This window comes from Epargyreus clarus, unplaced genomic scaffold, assembly GCF_041222505.1.
Source record: "Epargyreus clarus isolate Ecla_fem2 unplaced genomic scaffold, WU_Ecla_fem_2.2 ptg000005l, whole genome shotgun sequence".
NCBI lineage: Eukaryota > Metazoa > Arthropoda > Insecta > Lepidoptera > Hesperiidae > Epargyreus > Epargyreus clarus.
Genome location: NW_027332213.1, coordinates 1,893,789 through 1,921,642, shown reverse-complemented (window position 1 = coordinate 1,921,642; position 27,854 = coordinate 1,893,789). Strand labels below are relative to the sequence as shown.

The following is a 27,854-nucleotide window of genomic DNA, read 5'->3' as shown; positions in this document are numbered from 1 at the left end:
CTTCAAATACCGACGGTGCATATCATATAAAAAATCCAAAACCATACTTAGTAATACATGTAGAAAAAGTGGCTCGGATTATCGCTTATAATAAGTTCAGGTACAATTTCTTCAACGCCATTCCATCGCTTCCGCTGAAACATTTCAGTTCAAAATTATTTTCGGCCCACGTCGTCAAAGTAAAGACGCCGATTTATTCGGAAAATAATGGACTGGCTAATACAAATCCGAATTGAGCCTTTCTGAAGTTGAATGATTAAACGATTCTTCACTTTTTGTTTAATGCCAAGGATTAAAACAGTCGAACTGGGCTTACAGTTCAGTCTTGGGTTTGGTCAAACGAAGTAATTTGCGAGGAAATTGAAATATTTAGCAAGGTTTTATAAGCTTTTGAAGTTTTATCGCTTAGTTTTTGGATTCATTTATAATTACAGACATTTAAGACTTACTAGTTCCTACAAAGAGACAGAGACTATTTATACTTTCATTGCTTTTGTGTTTGTATATTGCAATGAATTGACTCTTTTCTTTTTTTATAATGTGGGGGTAGCAGACGAGCATGCAGTCCACCTAATGTTCATTGGCTACTGCCGCCTATGTACATCTGTCATCAACCCTAGATAGAATTGGATACTTCTACTTGAGGCCGACCACAGATGCGCCGCTACTCCTGAGGACTAAGCTGGAACGCCTCGGAAAAATATGTCTCCCTTACCACACCCTTCAAACCAGAACACAGCAGCGCCTAACACTGCTGTTATTAGGTAGAAATAGGTGTATCGGTGGTGCAGCTGGAGTAGAACCTCAGTGGGTTCTGCTACCTTCTGAAATTAAATAGTTCTAACTTTACGCAAGATACACATAATCTTTATGAATTTTATGTGTTTTGTAATCTACTTCAAAATTAATATTAATTTTAATTAACAAAGGAGATTTACATTTCGAAGCCACTTATTTTATTATTTGCGAAAGGACTTCATCTGTATTCACTGACCGTTTTCTTGTTATTTCAAGGGGTATAATCCCAAGGTAGTCCCTTAGAATAAGTATGCCCAAAAGTTATTGATCAAAAACCCTTTCTTTTCATACTTTAGGTATTTATTAAATGGCATGTTAAAATAAAGCAACTTGTTGAATAAAAATTCAAGTCCAAGTAAGTCCTTTATCCAACCAACCCAATCGACCTACGTGACGGTGGTCATACCGGCCTGATGTAAACGGGTCCGGGTTCAATTCCCGGCCAGGCATCACCTTAATGTTGAATTTATTTTTTTGTTCTGAGTCTTCGTGTTGGTGTAAAACCCTTTGTATATGTACATGGTAGCCAAAAACTGGACTATCGTGTCCCATAGCTATGAGTATGGTAAACAGTTGTGCGATATTTTTGAAATAAGCAATGTTTCACCAGAAATAAACACTTTAAACGCTTAAATGCTTCCTACACTCACAACCCCACACAAGGATTCCCTGTATCGTGGGTGCTATGGACACACAGAGACAAATACACAAACACCCAGACCCAGAAACAGGAATCTAAATTCATCATTTAGAAATCTGTCTGGCCGGGGATCGAACCCGGAACCCTCTGCGCGTCAGACCGGCATAGTGACCGCTCGCCGCGCGGGTCGTCAATGACATTAAACATTAAACAATATAACGCTTTAAAATACGTGTTTATTTGATCATCGATCGCATTACAAATAAAACATTATTGGAACGCATGACACAAATAATATGAGCAAATAGCAATTCCAAAAACACGGTCTAATTTTATTACCCGTCACCAATTTTATACTAATTACCAAATTTTACATATTGTGCTTTGAACAATTTTCATTCCAATGCGTTTGAATTTAGAAATCGAATAATTATTGCATGGTTATTGCTTTTACAACTAAAATGATACCACAAGTGGGCTTTAGTGTAAATTGGTTAATTATGACTTTCATTGCTTATAACGAAATAGCGTCATTGTTTAGTTTTATAATGTAGATTTATTTAAACTGCTGTACAATAGCATCTGAAGGTGGAACCCTTTGTGGTTCGACTCCAGCGGCACCACCGCCACACCTATTTCTACCAAATAACAGCAGTGTTATGCGCTGCTGTATTCCGATTTGAAGGGTGTGGTAAGGGAGACAGACTTTTCCGAGGCGTTCCAGCTTAGTCCTCAGGGGTAGCGGCGCATCTGTGGCCGACCTCAGGAAGGAATATCGAATCCTATCTGGGGTTGATTACAGATGTCCATGGGGGGCAGTAGCCACTTACCATCAGGTGGACTGCATGCTCGTCTGCTTCTCCTATATTATATAAAAAAAGAAACATTTTAGTGTATGCTCTAAATTCTATCGTTTAAGAGTAAAGATTGCATTAAATCCATAAACATAGGGATTGTCAGGCGCGTTTTGTGCGAAACAAAAATAAGTATCCTATACAAAGTGTATTGAACTATTTTTGTCTAGCGTAATCAGCCGTGCAAATGGGCCATGCCTGTCAAATATTCTATGGAAAAATATGATAAAGTCTGCCACGGCATTTTCTAACACGTTCAATATCTGATTCCTAAGACTTGACTTAACGCGAGATGTACAAGATCCAATTTATGTAGCAAAAGTATATTTTTTTATAATATAGCTGTAGCAGACGAGCATGCTACCACCTGATGGTAAGTGGCTACTGCCTCCCATGAACAGTCGATTACAACCCCAGATGGGATTATTCCTAACTGAAATTGGCCAAAAATGCGCCGCTCCCCCTGAGGGCTAAGCTGGAACGCCACGGAAAAGTATGTCTCCCTTACCACACCCTTCAAACCAGAACACATCCACGCAGAAATAGGTGTGGCGGTGGTGCCTTCTACCATCTTCAATATCTATAAGGATATCAAGAAAGGAATTAAAAATACATCTTAACTTAAGAAAGTCTCATGGGCGGTAATTGAACTGTAATAAAGCTGAGTCTAAACTCTATCAATAAAAATTCTCAGTTCTGCAATTTGTGCAATTTTGTAACTCATCGTCAATAGTTAGAGGAAGCAAAAAGATTGAAAAGGGAGAAAGGGAATTCGCTAAAGGTGAATAGAAATCAATACTCGGTTTTACAATTCTCAAGGGTTGTCACTTGATTGGAAGAAATTAATGATTTTGCCGACTTCGATATTTTGTGACCGAGTAATGTTTTAAAAAAGGCTATTACTTCAATTGATTGTAAAATCGGATTACAATCACAGTAGTGAAATGATAATAAACAAATAAATTTGGTTGATATTGTGTAGAGGGACAATAATTCAATTTTGCTTTGACCAGAATTAAACAATGATTTTAACGATCGTTAATTTTAGATTTAATAAAAGCACACACACTCACACAAATAACATTAACGTGATACTGTTTTACTAATATCATTTTACTTATAGTTTTTTTGTTGTCGTGAAAAGTGTCAAACGTACGTACGCCATGTTCCATTTGATGTCAAGTAGTTTTTGCACACGGATACCTACTCAAACTGAAATATCATCATTATCAACCCACTACTGTCCCACTGCTGGGCACGGGTCTCCTCTCATAACTGAAAGATAGTTGATATTTATTTCTGGATTTTAGGTAAGCTTTATTAGCTATAGCAGTGATAGCCTAGTGGTTAAGAAACGCGGCCTCTCGATCGAGGGGACCGAGGTTCAAATCCCAGGCACGCACCTCTGATTTTCAAATTTATGTGCGTATTAGAAATTAATTATCACTTGCTTAAAACGGTGAAGGAAAACATCGTGAGGAAACCTGCATACCTGAGAGATAAAAATCTTAAAGGTATGTGAAGTCTACCAATACGCACTTGGCCAGCGCGGTAGACTATGGCCTAATCCTTCTCATTCTGAGAGGAGACCCGTGCCCAGCAGTGGGACAGTAATGGGTTCATGATTGATTGAGGTAAGCTTTATTTACATTAATGAAATAGAAATAGCAAAGTAAGATTGCATACCTTATATCCATTGGCACATTATAATAAAGCAGATACAAGTAAGGAAGTATTACTGCTGTCGGAACACGAATTATACTACTTTCAAAATTTATTTCAACAAATTGTTCTCACTACAAGCTTCAAGATAGAACACAGCATCATACACAATGCTAACTGGTGATACCAATTTTACAAGGAATACAGTGAATATAGCAGATATTTTACAATGCTACAGTTGTTATTTCGTCTAGTCAGCAAAACTGCTAGTCCATCTCCACAAAAAGTTAATACGAGCTCCAAGAAAATTCTATCTGGAGATCTTTTTCAGAACAAATTGTTCGTATTTTGCTGATACTCGATATTTTCTGCTATGGATAAATCCAGCTTGTCCATTTCGACTTGAAAAGTGAAACGGTTTTTATGGATTTCAAAAAATGAAAAATGAATTTCATGTGTGAATTTTTTGCCGCTCCTCCGATTTTTACTTCTTTCATTTACGCTGGTTTCTATTTCATTTATTTTATAGTCAGCAAAGGTATAAGTATCTACGTTGGTTAAATTATTCCGTGTACGAAGTTACACAGAATTATTGTATGGTGACAAGTGGATTGAGCAAGGATATCAGAATTTTGATTTTACTCTTGCATGTCCCGTACTATCGATATTACATAGACTTAAAAAATATGAGTCACAGTAATCGCATCCACTCGCGGTCTTACGACACACTAATTGACTAAATGTCAAAATTGACGTAAAATGTACTATCTTCATTGAGGAACAACAAAAATATAAAGCGAAAATTAAAAACATAAGTGTTACAAATCATATAAATAACAAAGGCAAATTAGGTGAAATGTAAATAATTCTGTTGCGTACATAAGTGGACTTAATCCACCTCAAATAAGATTAAAGTATATTTTGAGGCATAAAAACTAATATAAAACGCTCCTACTAATAAATAACTAATATAAAACTAATAAAAAATATGTTAATGTGCCAACCAAATAATTGAGTCGGAGAAAGCATTCTTACTAAATAGTGATATAACTACGAGTTCATAACAGATGATCTGTAAACTTTAGCAATAAATAGTAAAGAGCTTTGTGAATTTCTATTAACGCCATTTTAAATATGCTTACGACTAAAATTCGATATCATTACATTTTTGTTAACAATTGTCTGCCGCCAGAATTAACCTAAATCCTGTCTAACTCCGAGCTTATTACTAGCACTTCTCATAACTTGTAGTCAAGTTCTTAATTAAAATTCAGTGTAAGTTACACGCTCCTAAAGTCTATATACTCGTACAATGAGACCAAATGTTTACTAAACTCCTATTTACATGTATCTTACAGCTTATGTATATTTTAATTGCTTCTTTACACAAGATTTCAGCGTTAGGTTCCAGTGGTCCACAGTTGGATGCGAAATTCTTCCATCTCTATCCACTCATAGAACAACCTTTGCGAAGGAATTCGCCGTCTCTGTCCCGCGGAGTCTACGCTGGCACAGGACGGGTCCCTTATGTAAGTCAGTGCTTACCATCCCGTCGTGGAGGAAGGACGTACGCGTTGCTTCCGAAAAAGCATCGAAATGCCGAACTGTGCTTTCATACGATCGGACCTTCCTTCGATATTCGTGTCAGCAAACTCGATCGGAGCGTGAAATAAAATGACAATAGTGCAGATAGTGTTACGTCCGTGGAATATGGGGTGCCAAATAGATATTTCTTTGAAAGTCGCGCGCTAAAAATTATCAAGAAAATATCTGTCTTATTTCAGCTTATAAAGCAGTATGTTAGGGAGTGTTATACTCACACGCGCTCGCACTAAAGTCACTAAACGATTTATGTATAATGATCCCTTAGAAAATAAAAATAGCTAAACGACATCCAGTAGAGGCTTATAATATATGAGCCGACATTAATTTTAAAAGCCGAAACTGTCGCTTCGTCATTTGTCACCGAGTTGATTAAGAACTAAAATAAATGCTGACAGATTTAGTGGAAGGTAGAGTTGTTAGGATAAGTTGTGACAAGATGCTGTTAGAACATTTTAAGTCGACGTGTATTTTGATGTAGTTGTAGACTAATTAAGAGTTAATCAAATTATAACAAATTGATATATGTAAGTTATATTAAGTGACGATGAAATGAAGAAGAGTGTAAAAATAAATAAAAATAGTTTTGTTAGAGTGGAAGCGAATAAAGTTGTTAAGGATAAATAAATCAAAATGGCTGAAGAAGTGAAGATGAAGAGGCATTCGTATATCTTGAATGCGATATTGCTGTTCATCTCGATGATATACGGTAAGTGATTAATTAGTATTATAGATCTAAGTAAGCGATAATTAGCTGTTATTTTGATTGTCACTTTTGAAATATTCGGGTGTATATTTTTATAAGTATATAGCCGTGACCTGGTATTTTAATGGGTAAATAAATGTTAAATCAAAAAAATATACAACAGGGACACGTTCATTTTTTTTTTAATTTACATGAAACTTATTTACATGAAATGTTTTATTAAAGTAAGAATTAATGATAGTCTAAAAATCCTATATCCATTATCAGTCATACTTCAATTATTTTTCAAATTATTAGAATTTAGCTTTAACTATGGAAGACTAGAATCTTGGAAAAACTTTTAGCCAAGATTGAAGGCAAACAATCCATATTTCGCCAACATCATGGACTGTGGCCTGATCCCTTCTAATTTTGAATACTCGTGCCGAGCTTAGGGATGGTACGAGATTGATGGTGACAGCTAATAACAATAATTATATTTTTTTAAATTATAAAATTTGACAACCCTATTTTACTGGGCTGTCCGGTATTTAATAAACGTGTCTAAAGCATTTATTACATACTATATCACAAGCCCAATCTCTGATCTCTTGAGCAATAAACAACTTAACGCTTCAACTGTGCTACAATTAACATTACAATAAATTACTACTGTCATATTATCTATGATTATACAGTGTACAAATCTAGTCAATATTGCTTTGAATTTATTGCTATTTATTTGTAATACTGTTATTACTTTATGAGTTTATATTTGAGAAAGAACTAAGATATGATTTAATAAATATCAACCATAAATTAAATTATTCGATAATTTATTACTTAGATCCACACACGAGTTTCGATAGTAATGAACGTTGAACTTCAAATTACCATTAATCTTAACTAAGAGCAAGTTATATGTACTTTATCAAACCAAACTCATATCTTCTTAGTAAAACTTAAACACTAATTAACAGAGACCGTCGAAAAATATAAAAGTTCCTTAATTAACATTGATGAAGACTAAAAAAAGATTTTCGAAAGTTTATCGCCAAAGGAAACTAAAACGAAGATCAAAGCGAGTACATACATATAACTTTTATACATTTCTGTAACCAATAATGAACTTAAGTTATAAATATAAGAAGTAAAAGCAGCAGACGAAAAAATAATGAAACCAAAATAAGAATTCATAAAATATGGTTTCCTTTTATAAAAATAAACAACCCTTGTTTACAAACTTATGATATATTCGAGGAAAATGAAATTAGATTTGATTTATGCACTCGCGTACTTAAGTCCCAATTTTTGTCCTGTACCGGAAACATTTCAATCTAAGGAAAAGGTTGGACTCGTATTACAGTAATTTAGGGTGGAAAATGAACTTTATAAACAAAGGGTTTTTCATTTAGAAGAAAGGTTTCGCTTTTGTTACGATAGTTTGTGATACATTCATCGGTTCCTTTTTTTTTAAACGTGATATTTTGTTCGTGACAATGATCGTAACTATAATGATGATGGTTATTTAGAACTGAAATATAAATATTGATTATGCAATAACTTTAATAAACATAATCCTATTGGAAATCATAGTTAAGTACAACATTTTAATGTTGATAGTAGTAATAATTTACAACAACATACTTATTTTTTATTTAATTTGAAGTAGCAAAAATGTTTCTTTCTTCTTTCTTTCCTTCAGTCCACCTGATGGTAAGTAGTTACTGTTGCCTATGAAGTTTGGTCACGTTATGAGAAACGATTAATATAGAACACTCCAACTGATCATCCAAGGAAAGATCGCGGGAAAGGAAGTGTAGGCAGGTGCGGCACTCATGATTGAAAAATCTTAGAGAATGGTTCAAAGATACTTATGTACTTACACGTAAAACATATGTACTTTACAATACTGGCGATAGTTATCCAAACCACTTTGAAATAAAAAAATATGTATATCTGAGCTAGAATTTGAAGTGAGATGAATTTGAAGCTACAATTTTTAGAAGATGAAATTAGTAAAATTCTTAAAAGGTATCTATGAAATACAATTAATTGGAACATAATAATTCTTGAAATGAAGTTTAACAAAATTTTTAGTTAAACGTAAATCCACCCAGCTAGTATTCCCAGAATAAAACGAATGCCTATAAAAAGAAAACGAAGGGTCTACTTCCTACGGACAAAATCCGAACTTTCGTCCGAAGTTTCGAGCGCCCACATTGGATTACACAATGATGTCTGTGTTAGACAAGCTTCATTAAGACTGAATAATGTTTAATTTTAATTAACCTCAATGGTTGTCATCGTACAGTTTGAAAAGTGTTAGAGCCAGTATAGCCCGACCGAGGCGACCGAGGAAATACTAACCATTAAGCGACGGCAGACTCCCATTTCTAGCTCGAAGCGAGTCTGTATGTCAGTGGAAGGTTGTGGTGGATGCCAATTAACATACATGACATGTCTTCATTACCTTTCATCTTAGTCCTCAAGAGTGGCAATGCATCGGTGATTAACTTGAAGTAGAACTTGTCATGGACCATCATCCATCATCTCACCATCAGATTGAGTGCAAGCTCGTTCACTTCTTAATACTTTTAAAAAATAATACGAATATTCAAGCAGACTTTTGGCTGGAGTCGAAACATCATATCTGTCGTACAGAGCCGGCCTCCAATGTTTAATTAATATAAATTACGTAGGAGTAAAATAGCGCGATAATAGTAATGTAACAATGGACGAAATCAATTTCGCTGCTAATAAAAGAGTTACTGACATTACTTAATTATCGCGACCCTTTTTCTGTCCGAGGCAATTAATTGTCGGAGAGAATGAGCGAAGTAAATAAAATAATAATATTATCTCCAGTAAATTCGTTATATTTGTACGTCATTGTTTTCTCTTTGTTTCTCATGACTCCGTTATGGATGACATTATATAAGATTGTATTTCTAGTGAAATGAGAAGACATAGATACTTCGATCTCACACATAAACATCTCAACATCTCGTATGTTTCCGGGTATCGATGCGTTGTTTATAATATGTACCTAAGTAGCAAAGGAGCATGCGGTCCATCTGACAGTAAGTGGCTGTAATCAACCCTAGACAAAATTAGATTCCTAACCGAGATGAGCCACAGATACTGATTTGCTACCCCTGAGGACTAGGTGGATCGCCTCGGATAAGTATGTCTTCCTTACCATACCCTTAAAACCAGAACACAGCAGTAATTGACACTTTACTCAAAGAGTTTTGCCACCTTCAAAGTAGACGAGGACTTAGACATGGTCTAAAAGTTACAGTGATGTTGTGATATGAAACATGCCCACATAGTCTTCAGAGACAGCAACTTATCTGTGATTCATCTCATTTTTTTATCTACGTTAGTTTTATAAGTATTAAATAAGCAATGGCAACTGGTAATTGGTAATTTTATTGAAAATTATACAGATGAACTACTTATACTCCAATACCCAGAATTTATATCCCAAATTGAATTTCACCGATTCTTCGGAAACATTAAAAGCAAAGGAAAAATGAATAAGGGAATTCTGCGAATTTTTACAAGAAGACAATAAAGTAGACGGCGATAGGTTATTGAATTCGACAGAATACAACACCTGCTGTATTTTTGGAATTTGAAATGGGGAAATATCTTCCACAGTAGCCAAAGTGCCCTTAAATCTTTGAGTACTGAAAAAATAAAAGAATAACAAATTACTTCCATTAAATGAGTGATAGCCTAATTGTTGTAACTCGACATCTCGATCGGAAGGTCCAAGGTTCAAATCCCAGGCACGCATCTCTGATTTCAAAAAGTTAAGTGCGTAATAGAAATTAATTTTCACTTGCTTAAATGCTGAAAGAAAACACCGTGAGGAAACTTGCATAGGTACCTCAGAAATGTTAACATAAATTCTAAAAGGTATTTGAAGCCTACCCATATGCACATGCCCAGCGCGGTGGTTCTTAATGACTGCTAGGACACTTGTCGACTGTCTGTGGCTCATAAATTAACTTACTATGGCTGGTATGGTGGAACGAAGTTCCTTGAGTGGCGTTTAGACAAAAGGAGCACAAGCCGTCCCCCGACCAGGTGGATCGACGACCTGAAGAAGACTGCGGTAAGCCGCTGGATTCAAAGGGAAAGGGACCGGTTGAGTGGCGGTCAAATAGAGGAGGCCTATGAACAGCGGCGGACCTTAAAAGACTGTTGAACGGATGGATGGTTTGTCGAAATAGAGGTAGCAATCTCCCTCAGCGACAAGGGATGCGATTTTTGCCGTTCTTTGTTCCCAGCGCTCTACGGACGTACTTCATATATTTTCATACATTTCTATTTATATCAATTTGTTTTTGTCGCTAGTAAATTTGTTGCGTTGAGTGCGTGACCAAATAGTAACGTAGCGAGTTAGTAAAAATGTATATTTATCAATATTTCTGAGAGGGAATCGAAGTTTGGGAACGAAATTCATTTCGCTTTTCATCCTTTGTCGTTTAGTCGGTTGCGGTCGGCAATTCAGTTGAGCGCTTTTTATTGTAACGATACGAAATCGACGAAGCAACGTTACCGCCAGTACGACATCGGCAGCATTGTGTTCATGTTTGGTCGCACCAATTGAAGAAGCCAAGGTTTTGGACTGTACTATTTTAAATAATTAATTTAAATATAGGATGAAGTATTTATTAACTAGTATAACACATAGAGGCTCAGGCTTAGCTGTTGGACTTGATCAATAAGATAGCGGAAAATACAATTTTCTAGAATTACGCGTCCACTTCCGTCGTTGCTGTTGCCGTGCCGGTGCCGTGTCGCCTTAACCAAAAGTATGTTACAGACGAAGGCTTATTGTGAAATACCTTCCATCTCATGGAATATAATTTTCATACCAGTTGTAACTGAAAATTAAGTGATGCAAATTGTTATGGATTATAAATATCTTCTCATTCTCATTCAGAAGCAGTAATTAAATTCCTTTATAGCTAATTGTATGGTTGAAAGGATTTACGTATTCTCCGGTATTTACTTTTGATTGTAAATTCGAAGATTTGTAATATTGTAAACATAAGTTTCAGTAAGATCTTATATAACTGTGCTATAGGTACATCTAATAGATTTTTTATTGATTTCATTTTATAGTGAAATTTGCAAATATAATACTAGGGTTAAAAAGGATTTTCGAAAGTAGTGAAACCCCAGATAGGATTAGATATTCCTACCTGAGGTCGGCCACAGATGCGCCGCTACCGCTGAGGACTAAGCTGGAACGCCTTGGAAAAGTATGTATTCCTTACAAAACGGAACACAGCAGCGCCTAACACTGCTGTTATTAGGTAGAAATAGGTGTGGCGGTGGTGCCGCCGGAGTCGAACCACAAAGGGTTCTACCACCTTTAATGTACGTACTACAACACATACGCTCGAAAAATAAAAAAACTCTCGGCAGCCTGATAAAAATGTAAGGTTGAACAAGTTCTTCTCTACGTCAATTCATTACGCAGACTAATCTTCTTGAGTTTGTGTAATTAATGACGTAAACAATATTGCTAAACATTCCGGCCTCAACAATTCAATAAAAACAAATCTTCTGGGAAATCGATCCTTTACTCGCATGAGAATTTGCATACAAAGAATCACTCTTGGTAATTCGTAATTAGATAGAGTGGTTACATCTGAACAAATTTTCCCTTGGCAACCGGTTGAAGGGACTTTACATTGGAGCACAGACATTTTACTTGGTTTTGTAAAGCTTCGCCATTATCATAAATGTTCATGACGAAATTTCATTTTATCCAGGGCTTTAAGTACAATTATTTTGTTTCTTTGTTGGCAATTACTAAAGTTTTAAATGGCGCTGTAAATTTCGGAACGGTTTGTTTGACATTATTCTGTATGAGAATAATTTTGTTCAACTTTTTCTTGGATGCGATCTTCATAAATTTTGAAGCATTTTTTCTCTCTGTCGCTAATAAGTTAAGTTTTAATAGTAGAACAAGAAACCTTGTAACTTTTACAAGCAAGCTTTTTTTTATAATTAAATGTTATCTATAATTGTCTTAAGTTATGTGTTATTTTTAGTAATAATACAAAAATATCACAATTATTATTGACGTTATAAAATCACCAGCACTGAACGAACAAATATTGGAAGCATAATACAGTTCACTCTAGTCCATCTATAACAATGAAACTTTCTAGAAGCGAAACAATTATTAGAATAGATTCTCTGGTTTCCCGAAGTGCTCCCGACATATAAACAATCCACTTCATAATATTTGTAAGGGATTTTCTGGGAACTAGCTTGCTCCAGAGTTTACTGTTCATTAAGCTTTCCTAAAACACTTTCAGTGGGATTTAAAGTGAGAATGAAAGATATTTCAACATTAAAACATTAAACACATTAATATTTTAACATCTATTCATCACGAATCAATCTGGGTCAGAGCTTCTGCATTTTGTTATTGCAATCTTTTATAGCCTATCAAAGTTGGGAATATCTGTCATTAGTCACATTTAACTTTTATGGCATATAAAATTCTTTATTGATATTCTGTTTATTGCTCTTTTGATGGATCAGCGAAGAGTAATATCATGTTTGTAATATGTAATCGATGGAACTTTTATTTCATCCTCAATTTTATGAGTAAGTATTTCATTGTAGAAGAATTCATTTATGATAAAAATTATAATGGTACTGTTTGATATGGATGTCCATCAACTAAGTATACTGCTAGCAAATGTAATGCTAGAAGTAAGAGGTGTGGTCGGTAATAAACTTAAAAAATCGTGCTGATTAATATAGATTTCGATGGATATCCAAAGCTTGTTGCATGTTTGCAAATTTCTGCAAAACATACTGTCGTGATTAGCCTAACGAAAATTGATTGCCATTGATTTTGCTTCAATTGATACATAGGCCTAAATAAATGTATGATCACTTTTAACAGAAAATTTTACCTTCAACTACAAAACTACTTACCTTACCTGCTACAAAATACATATTTAAACTTTTATATGAAATTTCTTGTTTATATCATTGATTAAATTTTGTAAATGTTACGCAGAAATCAGCTTTCGCCACGAAATACATAATTTGAATAGTTTCCAGCTAATATGTTTCATTGTACTACCACTTTCTATTTCTATGTTGTTATTGGACTATATTGTATTGTTCTATTTGTATGTCTGTTATATTAATGTTATCAACAATATCAAATTGCTGTTGTTATTTGTTGTATATACCTATTACGTGTTGTATGTATTTATTAGAGGCACAATATTTGATTTCTCTCTGGACGAGAGAAGTTTAAGTAATAATTTACCATGTTGTCCAAATGAACGTACATTTGACTTTGATAAACATGACTTTAAGATTACTTTAAGATTAAGGTATTTCAGCTTAGTTCTCAGGAGTATTTGAGGGCGACCTCAGGTAGGAATCTTATCTTGTCTGGGGATGATTACAGATATTCATGGGCAGTAGCCACTTACCATCAGATCGACTGCTTCATCTACTACTCTTATATAAAAAAGGAAATAGAATTTTCGTCCAATTTACGCTATAGAGACCATTTTTATTTGTAACGCAATATTTTTAGCTCATTCCATAAAACGTAGCCGAATGGTTTTTATTTTTATAGCATGATTCATGGGCTTCCGCACTCAATGTGTAAACAATGTAATTATATGAACACACAAGTTCGTGCAACGCTTGTGTGTGCCAGTGATTAATGTCGATGATGCACATGAAAAATGAGAATGGATTTTTATGCATATGGTTCAGTAATTCGCGTTTGAGTGGCACCTCACACTACCTTTTATTATGAAGTTTTTTTTTATAATATTGGAGTAGCAGACGAGCATGCAGTTCACCTGATGGTAAGTGGCTACTGCCGCCCATGGACATCAGTAATCAACCTCAGACAGGATAAGATATTCCTACCTGAGGTCGGCCACGGTTGCGCCACTACCGCTGAAGACTAAGCTGGAGCACCTCGGAAAAGTATGTCTTCCTTACAACATCTTCTTACGACTCATAACAGCGCATAAAGCTGCTGTTATGAGTTGAGAGACATAACTGCAGCGCTTAACGCTGTTGTTATGAGGCAGAAATAGGTGTGGCGGTGGTGCCACCGGAGTCGAACCACAATAGTACATTACGATACGCGTTACAAGTATCGAATACTATTTTATAGCTCGTGTGACATAAACCCGCTTATACTTGTGAAGTAATATGAAAAAATATGATAATTATTTTGAAACTTATAAATGATTGAAACTAAAAATTATGAATTAAAAACACAATAAAAATGTGACACAACCAAAATTATTGAAATTTGATATGAAGAAGTCTTGATTTAGAAAATTTAGTAATTATTCTGCTCTTGTGATAAAGACAAATCTAACACCACACATACGTCGAAATCTATCAAGCCATTTAGGCTCCATACAGGCGTCTAGACCAATGACTTATAATGGGAACTCCACCTAAACGTAAACATGATAAGCAATCACATAATGTACTAATACATGACTAATACTAGTGTTACAATAGAAAATCGATTATCCGGACCTCAGTTATAAATATTCGCGATTATTCGGATTGACAAACGTGAATAAGTAACTTTGTAATAATCCTTGCAAATGAGCCACATTTTGTGTGACATGTGCATTTAAATTCCGGAAAGTCGCCAAATCGCAACTAAAAAGTTACTGTAAAAAACAAAAACCCGTTTGCTAAAAATATAGCCTAGTTATGTTATCTCCACAATTTAAAGGAACCAACGACACATCATATGTCCAAATTAGTGAAGTCGTTTGAGTTTGCCAAAGAATGAAAAATACATACGTAACAAACATATAGTCGAAAAACATTACCTTCCTAAATCAGTTTAAATAGCTTTTCTTCATAAACTCAATGATCCAAATTTTCGATAATCCGAATGCCACAAATACGACAACAAATAGGTCGCTTAGTCGAGATTCTACTGGAGTAGTATTATGGCTAATTTTGATAATGAATCCTAATTTAAATATCTCCTACTATGGTGTGTAGCGACAATACACAGTCAAAACAAACAATAAAACTCGATAAAGCCCAACAGTTAGTCTTATAGTGATGCTATTGCTTAGTATATACACAATGGCAAAAACATTTATAAATACGTCCAAAATAAAATATTAACATAATTATAGCTTTAAACAAAATACTCATTACTCACTTATAATTTTTAAATAGCATTTTGCACTTTTTTCATTTTTTATTTCATTTTGGAAAATACTCTATCATCTGTCAGTAGCTTTAACGAGAGGGCATTGGACAATAAAAGTACTGACAACATAACTTTTTACCCCGAAAATATTTAATAATAAAGGATTTATGGGTAAAAAATTAAAATACATGCACGGGCGTGCACGGCCACACGCTCGTATTTTAATATAATATCGCTTACATTTACGGATCGTTTTCAATAATTCTTTTTTATCTGACAGGTCATAATCCCACGGAGGTCCCGTATATCCCATATCGTAATTTATTTTAAGTCCTGTCAGCAGTTTTCATGAAATCTGTGTAATCCACAAAAAATATCTCCGTATGTTTGTGTAACTTCAACATAGCCATATCTCTATACTGAATTGGCAATCTAGTCATACGATCAAACTGTTCCCAGTTTGATCGTTATTTGGGTTTAAATAATGGGCCCAAATAATAAATAATTGTTACTTAAGTAACTTTATTTGATAATTTATCGTGTGTTGATGATTTTCCTGTTTTACAAAATGAGTTAGAACGTACCTGTTTTCATAATTTTTCAGTAACAATTACCGATTTGAAGTGCAGCTATTTTCGGAACTTTCGGGATTTCCGCAGGATTTCATGGCGCTCTAAACTGACGAATAAGCAGCTGAGGTTAGACAGATGCTAATATTTTTCTTTTTGGTCATACCATTGTCATCCTCTGCTAGAGAAAGGCCTTTTGACTAGTCTTTTACAAGATACCTCTCGCGCTTTCCTAATACAATCTATTCCGTCACTCGTATGCTGTACATCTTTTGTCTAAGTATGTCCTCCCAACCATCCTAAAGTAAAACTAAACAGCATTTTATACCATAATGTTACCGGCCAAAACAAGTATTTCGACGATACTTCCTGAATTAATCCAGGAGGGATTCTGCCTCTAATTTCACCATTCATAGTCACAACAATAGAGTTCGTTCGACTTCCTTCTAGAATATACCCTATCGCTAATGTTATTACGCCATATTTATGTAGATTATTCCACAAATTTACCCCGATTTGACTTAATATGACACCCGGCGCTCCAATTCCAACATGTGACAGTAGCAGTATTTCTCAAACACGTCTGTTATTATTAAACTTTCTTGAATTGTTTGTTCTCTTACCGTCTGCTACATGTGAATTTATATTTGTTTCCGGCTTCATTGTGAGTCTTTGTGTATTTGTCACGAGTAATAATGCTAAACGAAGTGAATTTGGAGTTTTTACTGTTCACTTAGTGTTAATCAAGGTTTGGGTAAAGTTAGATTGGGGCTGAAGCTCTACCACACTTTTCTAATGCAATTTATTGGAGGAAGATATGGGTAAAGTAACTTATAGAAGGAAGATGCGTGCACCAATCTGTTTCTAATATTTATTTATTCGTTCATAGAGGCTTCGTGTTGTTTAAAGAATTCGTTTGTTGTAAGACTGCGGTTAAAAAAGTGATAATCAATTTATAAAACGCACGTTGAAAAGGCTGTGTTTGTGCGCCTGGGATTCGTACCTTGGACCATTCTGTTGAGAGGACGAGGTTCAACTACTAAGCTATCACCGCTAAACATAACTTTAGATCAGTTACGTTTCACTCAAGCCGGTACAAATGACAAAGCCACAATCGTGACAAACATTAAAATTTCGCATACGAAAACATCGTGACCTTAATAAAAGGCCAAACTTATTATTACCAACGATGTCGACGAAACTTCATCCGATAAGCGGTTTGCGACAAAGTTATTCAATCTCAGACAAACACACGACAAAATATCGTAACATGCAAAAGTTTTACGTCGCAGATGTTTGAGAATACGTGGAGAATAGCGCTAAGTTGTAAAGCGTAGCGGATTATGTCGTATATTATTATGCGATTTTTAGGGTTCCGTACCAAAAGGGTAAAACGCTATCTGTCCGCCTGTCCGTCTGTCACAGGGCTCTATCTCCTGAACCGTAATAGATAGATACTTGAAAATTTTACAGAGTATGTATAATGGTGAGCGCTATAACAACAAATACTAAAAATAAAAAGAAAAGTTGAAAAGAAATGGGGGCCGCCACACAAGAATCCGCTTTTTATCGACGTTTTTAGCTTCTATTGAACTGTAATAGGTAGAAAGTTCAAAATTTCACATTACATGTCCTTCAAGGGCTGCTTTAATAATAATAAATAGGTACTAATTATTTAACAAAATAAATTGGTGTACCGAATTTCCCGGATGCAAGTTCGACTTGCTCTTGGAAAATTATTGTGTTATACTTACTTTCGCTTAAAATTTTTTCGCTGGTGAAAAAATCTCTGTAGTGGTTACGTTAATCAACTATGACCAATATATTATATAGAAACACATTCTCTATTGTACACCAAATTGCACAGAAATGTATCCTTAGTGTTCTTATCATATTGAATCTAATAGGAATCGAGTCCATAGTTCCTATGATAAGTGATTACTTTCGCTCAATATGTAATTGGCCAATAAATAAGAATTTAAATCCTAACGGAGCTTAGCAACGTGTATTGCTAGTCGTAAAGACTAAGATGGAACTCTTTGTGTTTTTCTGCCACACACTCTTAGAAATAGAAACAGATTAGATAGTAATAGATTTAAAGGAGGTAGAACCATTTGTGGTTCGACTTCGGCGGCACAACAGCCACACCTATATCTGCCTCATAACAGCAGGGTTAAGCGCTGCTGTGTTCTGGTTTGAAGGGTGTGGTAAGGGAGACATACTTTTCCGAGGCGTTCCAGCTTAGTCCTCAGAGATAGGGGCGCATCGGTGGCCGATCTCAGGTAGGAATATCTAATCCTATCTGGGGTTGATTACAGATGTCCATGGGCGGCAGTAGCCACTTACCATCAGGTTGACTGCATGCTGCTACTCCTATATTATATAAAAAAAGATTAAGATGGAACGCTTTGTGTTTCTTTGCCACACACTCTTAGAAGTAGTTGTAGTAATACAGCAACACCTAATTTCTACTGGAATTAAGTGTTGCTGTACTATTTTGTATACTACTGTTCGATAGCTTTAGACGTGGTGTCCCCGTAGCCTAATTGCGAAACTTTTAAAAACCCTCATATTTCAATAAATTCATGTACGCCTTAAAAAGAACTTCTAAGCAAAATTACAAAACACTAAACTTATTAAATCATTTCTGAATAAAATTAAAAAAAAACTAGACTTAAAGTTATAAAGAGGACTTCTAGGAAAATTTCAATGCTCCTAGCTTTATCGGTACAGACTATAAATGCGTACTAAGTATACTCATTCAATATACAGCGTGTTTTAAAAACCTTTTTAGATTAATGTAGATACATTAGTTCACCTTTACAACATAAATCTTCAAAATTAACATTTCAAAATTTATTTCAGAACGAAATTATCTCTAAAAGCGCTTCAGTTTCCATAATCAGAAAATTCAAATCGGGTTTGTGTACTTTTTTCGGCCATTTGAAATGCAAATTCGTGACGGTGAAATGTTATTAAGGAATTCAAATATTTTTAAACAAGCCCGATGAAATATAACGAAATTGTGAAGTTTTGTTATTCGTGTCGAGTTCTAGAGGGTTGTTAAGATTAATCGTTCTATTTTACGTCATAATTATGTGTAGGACTCATAGTTATATAAGTTAGGTTAAGTATTAGGACAGTTATAATAAAGACATCAAGTAATCAAGACGCCTCTCAATACAACACGAGCCTGCTTCTTCTCTACATATGTAAACTCGTCACAGTCAAAGTTCAAAAAAGAACGACCTTCAGATGAAGGTCGTTCTTTTTTTAACGTAGATACGTGTCTCAATTTAATATTTATCATTATTAATTTGCTTATTTTTATTCTTCATGTTTAGTTCTTTATTGATTTTATTTATATAAGTAGTATTTTAAGTTTTCTTGCTGACGTATTCGTTTAGTACTTTTTTGATAATTGCTATTTTTTAATTTTGAAAGAACTAAATGAGCAAACAATCCGGGTAGTCAGAAGCTTTAAAAAAGGCAAAAATAGAAGACGTTAAAAGGCGTTTTAAACAAAATATCTCATAGATTATTACGTTAACTATAAAAGACCTGTGCTAGCGAATAAGGCTGAAATATCAGTTTAAAGATCCTAAAAACATTATAAACGTAAGGAAATCTTTAACAAGGCTACGAAACTTGTAAGCGACAAATTAAAATGTATAAAATAGAACCCCTTTTGTCAGTAAAATCGCTGACATTTCAGACCTTCAAATCAGATGTTAAAAATGAGCTTAAAATTACACTCGACACTAACGACAGAAAACGAAAAAAATGTCATCTTGCCTTTAATTAAAGTTCAAAAATGCCAAAGGATTATTCGGAAATAAAAAGCATTATCTTTAGCCGCCTAACCCACTTGCCCCACTGCTGAAAGGATCGCGAAAGGCGATAGAAAGATACAATAGAGCGTTATAAATAAAAAAAATGTTATGCCAATAATTTTTACTGAATATAATAGTAATGTAATTTCTAAGCTAAACACACGTCGATTTTAAAGGGCTTTAAAGGGCAAAGGCACCGAATGGTCTATGTGGAAAAAACAGACAGTTCTTAGACAAATAGCGATAGCGTTGATGTAGCGATAGCATTACGTTCGATAGAGATGGGAATGACGTCACCCAACTTCCGTACATACTAGAATCAATTTCCGTACATAATAATAATGTTTTACACTTACTCGAACCTCCTTGCATTTCATAATTTATTCACTAAACACCAACGCATTAAAGCTTCTTGCGTCTTCTTTTTAAAATGAATAAACGCAAACGCCCACTGGACTCGTGTCAGTCCTCCACGGTTCAGGTTGTACTTCCACCTGATGATATTCTTGAAGCGCTCTGACATAAGTCGAAAAAGGTGTCTCTCCTTCAAATCCCGTATTAGCGACTCTTCTGATGTTGTAAATATCCATAGGCCAACTACTTACCATCAGGTAGCTCGCGTGCCTCATCGTTTAGGTACAACTATAAAAAAAAAACATCTGTTAACAATCTACCCAAATCCTACAAAAGTTAGCAACTGTATCAACTTTACAATCCCTTCTAGTATTTCCTCGCTCATCATGTCTCGTTATGGGTTGTAAAGCAAGTCCCTAACGGGGTCTTGGCTTCTATCCAGGGGCCATTTCAATCATTCTTAAGAACGCTCAAACATTTTCAAAGTGTATAAGTGCTCTCACTTTGAGAGCTACTGGACCGATTTTATTCTGTACTAGATGGCAATGTCCCCAATCTTATTGTAAAACCGTGTTATAGCGGTCGAATGCTAGCCGTTGGTGTATCGAATGGAGTAAAATGACCGTAATATTATTGTAGAAATGTTTCAATTTACTTGAATTGGCATATTTGGCGTAATGTCAGTTCGGTAAAGACTGTGAAAGTGAATTGGTCAAATTGAGTCAGATTAACTACAATCAATCTAATCAATTTTGAAGCCATTTAACAACTAATAACGATCATAAGCCTTCATTAATTTACACGACATATAACAGAACTGCTTTCTAAGAATTGAATAGTTTTCGTTCTAGTAGAGGGTACCCTGTTCTTAAGTCAAGGTTTGATCGAATAAAAATTAATTTACTTGTTAATTGCCAAAATACCAGTTCTATTTTTTATCACTAAAAAGTGTATTAATGATTCAATAAATAAAGTTTTTACCGGATTGAAACATGCATAGCGGCACAGTACATTAAAATAGTGTCAATAAAACTAAGTATATACAAATAAAAACTAAGTATATATAAATATATTACAGGTATACCTTCAGTTATACAGAACTATCCTAATCAAAATATCCATTCGTTTTAACATAAAAAGACAAAAACAAGTCCAATCATCATAATAAAGCGATAAAACCTTACAATTAAAACACGAGAACTAACTGAGAAGAGTCGAGGAAACTAAGGAAACCGAGGAACTTTAATGTTGACAACCAGTTAAGGCAGACGGACAGAACTCCAATTAGGAGACTCATTTCCAAGTGAAGTCAACGCACTGGACAAGTTTCGAGACCCGCTTTGAACAAAACTCAATTTGAAAACTTAAACACTAAATGTAAAAGAAAAGTGTCATCTGACCTTATGGATGCAAATTTCTTATTAAAGATACAATTATAATATATCACAGATATTATTCCCATTGAACCGCGAATCAAGTGTAACAATCAGTCTAACAGTACAATACGACAGTCGACAATCATATAGACTAACAGTACAATATAACAATCAGAAAGTAAATATTTATTGGAATTCGCTACCAGACCTAAGTAGTCTGTGTGTGTGTTAGTATGTGGACTGAACTTCCTCCTGAAGTATTCCAGGAGCGCTATGACATGGGACTCTTCAAAAAAGACGCAAAAGTAAAGCTAGCGATGCAATTTCTCTGGTCGTGTAAATCTCCATAGGTGATGGTGACTATTTCCATTAGGTAGCCCGTCTGCCTAATTATTAGGCTTAACTATTAAAAAAATCAATCAACACAGACATTTACAATCAAAACACTATACTGCAACTTAAAATACTTTCATCCTATGCATTTACTTCCTTACGAATCTGCCTTAGCGAAGTTCCCGACTTAAATATGTAAAGTGTCACAAGGAGAGATTAACGACGGTATTTGGTACAATGAAACTTGCTTAACTCTTGAGTTTCGTCGTTCAGATTGTACCTCTTGATTACTATGACAAATGCTGGTATGTTTTACTGATAATCTTGTTCATGTCTTCTATAAAATGTGGATTATCTTTAGAAAAGGTTAGCATGTGAACTGTAAGTTCTTATGCTGTTACACGTAAAAAACTCAGTATGTTGTAACAAAACCTTCAATCTTTATGATGTAATAATAGATTAAGGTTAAAGTAGGTACTAACTGTAATAACTTTAAAATATGTATTTTTAAGAAGCTTTTGAAGTAAATACAACTTGTTTGCTTGGATATTCATTTACATTATCCGATTTCAGATTCTATAACGATATGCCTATTTCGGTCCTTTTCTGCAGGTTTTGCTTATAAAACAATAGAATATGATGTATTTATTAAGTGAATCTAAACGTTTGCTCAAAACCAATTATATAAATAGGAACACTGAAGAATTTACAACTTATAATAAACTTTCCATGTCTTGAAACAAAGTTCTCGTTTAAAAGATGTAAAGTGTCACCAGAGAGATTAACGCAAATGTTTGGTACAATGAAACTCGCGCGGACATCTCTAGAGTTTTGTCAGTCTTCAGGTTTCACTTATTTCTCTTGAAGTACTGTGATTTATTCACTTTTGCCTTACAAGCATTAACATTTTCTGTTACAAAGTTGCAAAATAGTTCATCAACAACTGTTAGTTCTGACAGTTCGTTATGATATGAGTTCCGAAGCACCATTTTTTTTTGTAAGAAAAAAACATGTTCTCTTTTTAAAGGTGATCATAGTGTATAAAATAAAATATTAGCGCGCCCACCTACTTAACTTCGAACATTGAATAATCTTAACAAGCCGCGCTATTCACTTTAACATTAAAGCGACTAAACTTGATTTGAAAACTTAAGCACTCAATGCGGAAGAATCGGTGCGTATTACAACGAACTTTCCTACCTCTCGGATTTCAAGTCGGGAAACTCACGTCTCAAACATGTAAAGATTAGCGTCAGCATTCGGTACAAAAGAACTCTTAGTGTCTTGAGAAGTTTTGAAGTCGTCTCAGATTGTAGCTTGATTTTTCTTCGGGTATCTTACCTTCATTTAATACTTATTCTTATCTACCCTACTGACAATTCCACATATCTTTTATTCAATAAATTTTTGGGAGTTTCACTAATTATTTAAAATGATAAGATTCAAATTATTTTTATCCACGTTAATGTTCCAAGAGTTTTAATCGTAGTCCATCTTGGCAGCAAAGATTTGAAAAACCTTCCATAACTTTTCTTAGGATTATTTTTAAAGACATGATTCATATGTGATATTTTCCTACAAGGTTCAAGTAAATCAGAAGTGTCTTCATGAGAATCTAAGTTCAAACTCCAAGCATGAGAATCTAAATATCAAAGAAGACATTGACATTGCTTTTATCTTCAAGTATAAAGTAGTAACAAAACCTCGCAACATTTATTTCGGAAGTTTGGAAAATGTTTACTTCATTTTAATTCGTCACAACTTCTTAAGAAATAAATTACTTTGTTTCTACAGAGAAAATAATGTACATAAAGTAAGTAAATAAATGAGACTTCGAAGCAAATTAAACTTTTTTAATAAACCTGGAAGCATACTCGTGAAGAGAACTTTATAGAAATGGTGATACCAGTTTTAATATACGTTCTTTTATTAAAACACATAATTCGAAAAATGAATATTTTGTACGAATTTAATAATTGTTAATGAAGACTAAGTTGAAATACTTTTAAGTATCCCTGGATTAGAACACTTCAAAAATAATATCACTGCAATACATACCAGAGCAATACTTTTTACTTCATAAAGAAAAGCAATGAAAAAATCGTTTAAGCATGTCATTACAGTTAAACACAGATTACTCCTGATGATGAAGTCGAATGACTCGTATAACCTCATAAGAGGTTTGTAAAAGGCCATACATTATTAGTTTACGTTACTTCAATAATTCGAAGGTATTTTGCTTTTACAAGTTCTCGTAAATTTCGGTCACGTCCAAACCTCGATAAAGTCTTCAAATTGTATCCCGTCCTTTCAACCAGAAATGCAAGTTGTAAAGAAACTACTCACATACCGAAGATGCCTTGCGAAACTCCAAGCGAAGCTTTTAAACTGCTTTGAGGAGGAACAGTAATGGAACATTATTGTAAGCGTTGCAACGTTTTGTGGTATTTGTTTGAGCAAGTAAATTGTGAGGCTTTGAATGTGTGTGTTGAATCCAATGCTGTGTATACTGATAGCATACACTTAAATTCAGTGACGTATCGGGTGTAAATACTTAAATGTTTTGTAGTGAACGAAGTATCAAAGGAGCATGCAGTTCACCTAATGTTAACTGATCAGCGCCACGCAAGGAGATTTGTAATCAAAATCAAATAGGGTTAATATCTTACTAAAGATCAGCAACAGCATGTACTACTCATAAGTTGAAATCTCTTGTTTAATCTTTAAATTCATTGGAATATCATCTTCGATCTCATTTCAATTGTCTCGTCTTAAGGATATGTCCCTGTAATCAGAACTATACAGAATATTACACTTTTTCAATATTAGATTATATTATGTGACGAAAAAATATGAGAAAATTGTAAGAGAAACAAATGCAACAAAATATAGTCTGGTGAAATGTTACAGCGCTGTATAAAGTGCTCTGTAAATTATGTATTCGTTATTGCTACCCGAGGTAAAGTCCCATATCTCGTCCCTGACCAAACATTTACATGATGTAGAACATGATAAATATTTCATGTTTTATTCAAATGCTTTCGGTTATACTAACAACTGTATACTGATGTATGAATGGCCCTTCGAACTTGTTTGAGTTTATGTTATGGCTAAAGTGTATAATCGGACATATTGTAATGATTAATTCGATGTTGTTGTTTACATAAGTTATGAATTGGGTTATATTGTAATGTGCCTAAATCGAGGAGTCGGAGAATTTCATGAAATTATTAAAATGCTATACAGTTTAAAATAACTTAAAGTACATCTATTTTAACATGAGACCATTGGTCTATAGATGAACTGAATAAGAAAGTAAATTATGTGACAAGGCAAGACATTAATGATGATTTTCTGAACTGTAAAAAGCTCTGTAAGCAAAGTTAAAATCAGTAACGCATAAAAGGATCGCAGCTGCACTATCAATATTTTCCGATCAACGTAGCAATTGAGATGGATGTCCAACATCTCGATAACACTGTTTGATTTTGGTTACGTATCGACTTCGAACCGCAGAGGCGTTTGTGTACAGAACATTTGTACACGATGCCGAGATATCAGACCGGCTGGTATTTTGATTCAATCTGAGCTTCACTTTGTTGATACAAACTAACTAACACGACATGTCACACAGTGTGGTGGTTAGAAATACCCTAACAATATTTTACCACATACCTAAGATGGAGTAGGTATAGTTTGAAGAATACCTAAAGGAAAGGTTATTTATAGGAGCAAGATTTATACTTATCAACTTAATATAGAAATGAAATTTTTATATCAATATGAGCTTGTTATAATTGACATAGTATAAGTGGAGCACATCATCATCAACCCATTACTGTCCCACTGCTGGGCACGGGTCTCCTCTCATAATGAGAAGGATTAGGCTTAGTCCACCGCGCTGGCCAAGTGCGTATTGGTAGACTTCACATACCTTTGAAATTTTTTTTTTTTTATAAATCTCTCTGGTATGCAGGTTTCCTCACGATGTTTTCCTTCACCGTTTAGCAAGTGATAATTAATTTCTAATACGCACATAACTTTGAAAAATCAGTGGTGCGTACCTGGGATTTGAACCTCGGACCCCTCGATCGAGAGGCCGCGTTTCTTAACCACTAGGCTAGTGGAGCACAGGAGATGCCTATCCAAACGCCTTGAAGAAGAATGGATATTAGTGGAATGTAAAATACACATAAACGATGCCCAGTGACAAATAAGTTTGATGTTCAAAAGATCTATAGATCTAATAAATTATCTTTTATACAAAGATGGTTTTACAAGAAATATCATAAGTATACCTACTTTTAAACCTACACCATATTAGATGCAAGAAATTGCCAATCCAGGATAAAGGTATATATTATACTCGGTTCTCCGAATGTGTATAGTAAGATGACCATACAAACACTGTAAACATGTATACATGACTCTGGCATATCAGACAAGCAAATATCCCCCGGTCCGTAGATACCAACTAATAACATTGCATTCAACGGAGCGTGTAAGGTTTAGAGAGTTAGGTCGGAGGAGCAATTCTCATGCACGGGAACGCTTTCGATTAGAGTTAAAGTGATAAATTCATACGGTAGGTACTACTCGTATTGCAGAATGTTCGAGCTTATGTTTGGAAAACGGAAATTTAAGAGCAACTGATTGTATTAAAGGATTTATTGATAGGAAAGACATCATTCTTCACTGGTTAGCATTAGAGAAACATGGTCGGTTACGTAATAAAATTATTCCTTTGAAGCTAATAGAATCCATTGAAGCACCATCGACATTCCTAGATTTTATTTGTAACAATAGTATTAAATGCTACTGTATTCTGGTTTGTTCTGGATAAGGCAGAAACATTAAATAAAGTGTTCGAAATTATGCTTTCAGGGGTAACTATGTCAGCTATGATATATTTTGAAGTATAGAAATATTATTTTTATACCTATATTTCATCGAACTTTCGAACTCAAACAAATATAGTATCAAAACGTGTCAAAGCGTTCCATATTGATCCGAAAACATCACTGATCCCAATATAAAATGGATTGCCACTAACATATTCGCAGAGATCCTTCGAAATAGCGAGCACGTGAAAAATAACCACTTAGGTACATTTTCATCCCGCGAAAGCCTCTCATATTTTTTCTAGATATCCATATTGAGAGAACTATTTGGAGGTTTCTTTTCGGCCGAGCTGCCTCTAAAGATGACAGCGTCCATTTATCCTCGACACTTGAGGGTTATATTTCGGCCTGTCTTTACCAGGCGCGGCCTAATTACTGGAATATTTTTATGTTATTCACGAAACTATGATAAGTTTACGATGAACAAAGTTTCGTACCCTCTGCAGGATAGAAGTTGTATTTGCCTGCTCATTTACTCTTTAAATTTTGTCGAAAGGTTGAATCTGGGTAACGTATTATATATAATTATATATATATATATACTCTATATATATATATATATATATATATATATATATATATATATATATATATATATATATAAAAACGAAAAGTTCCATTATCGTCAATGGTAACTATCATGACGATAGTGCGCAAACTAAATGACCATTGCTTCATGTATTTCCATTGCGGTAGAATTATTGCTTAGGACAGGAGCATAGTGTTGAACTAAGGTGTAGTAAAATGTTATATACTGCTGATAGTATATTGATTCTCGTTAAAGACTCATTCTATCAGTACAATCACGCTGTAACATCGATCTATCGGAAAGAATATGTGCAGAGAAAGCGAATAGACTCCGATAGTGTAAATAGTTCCTTAGTGTCTCGCCACACAAAACGAATTGCTACACTGCAACATTACGGCCAGTTTCCGCCCACTTCCGGTGCTATTGTCTCATCTCATACATCTCTTTCTCGCACACCATCTTCGCTATCCATCTCTCTTTCTGCTCCTATTTTAAACTCCATAT

General features: G+C 34.6%; 1 protein-coding gene across 1 annotated transcript in view; it reads left to right on the top strand.

The window, feature by feature from the left end:
* The first annotated feature begins 5,500 nt into the window (after nucleotides 1-5,500).
* Nucleotides 5,501-27,854, top strand: part of LOC140757911 (uncharacterized) — a 107,647-nt gene continuing 85,293 nt past the window's right edge. The window contains exons 1-2 of the mRNA XM_073093786.1: nucleotides 5,501-5,669; nucleotides 6,099-6,265. Of these exons, the coding sequence (XP_072949887.1) occupies nucleotides 6,190-6,265 (76 nt within the window). The 5' untranslated portion in view covers nucleotides 5,501-5,669; nucleotides 6,099-6,189. The remainder of the gene's footprint in view (nucleotides 5,670-6,098; nucleotides 6,266-27,854) is intronic.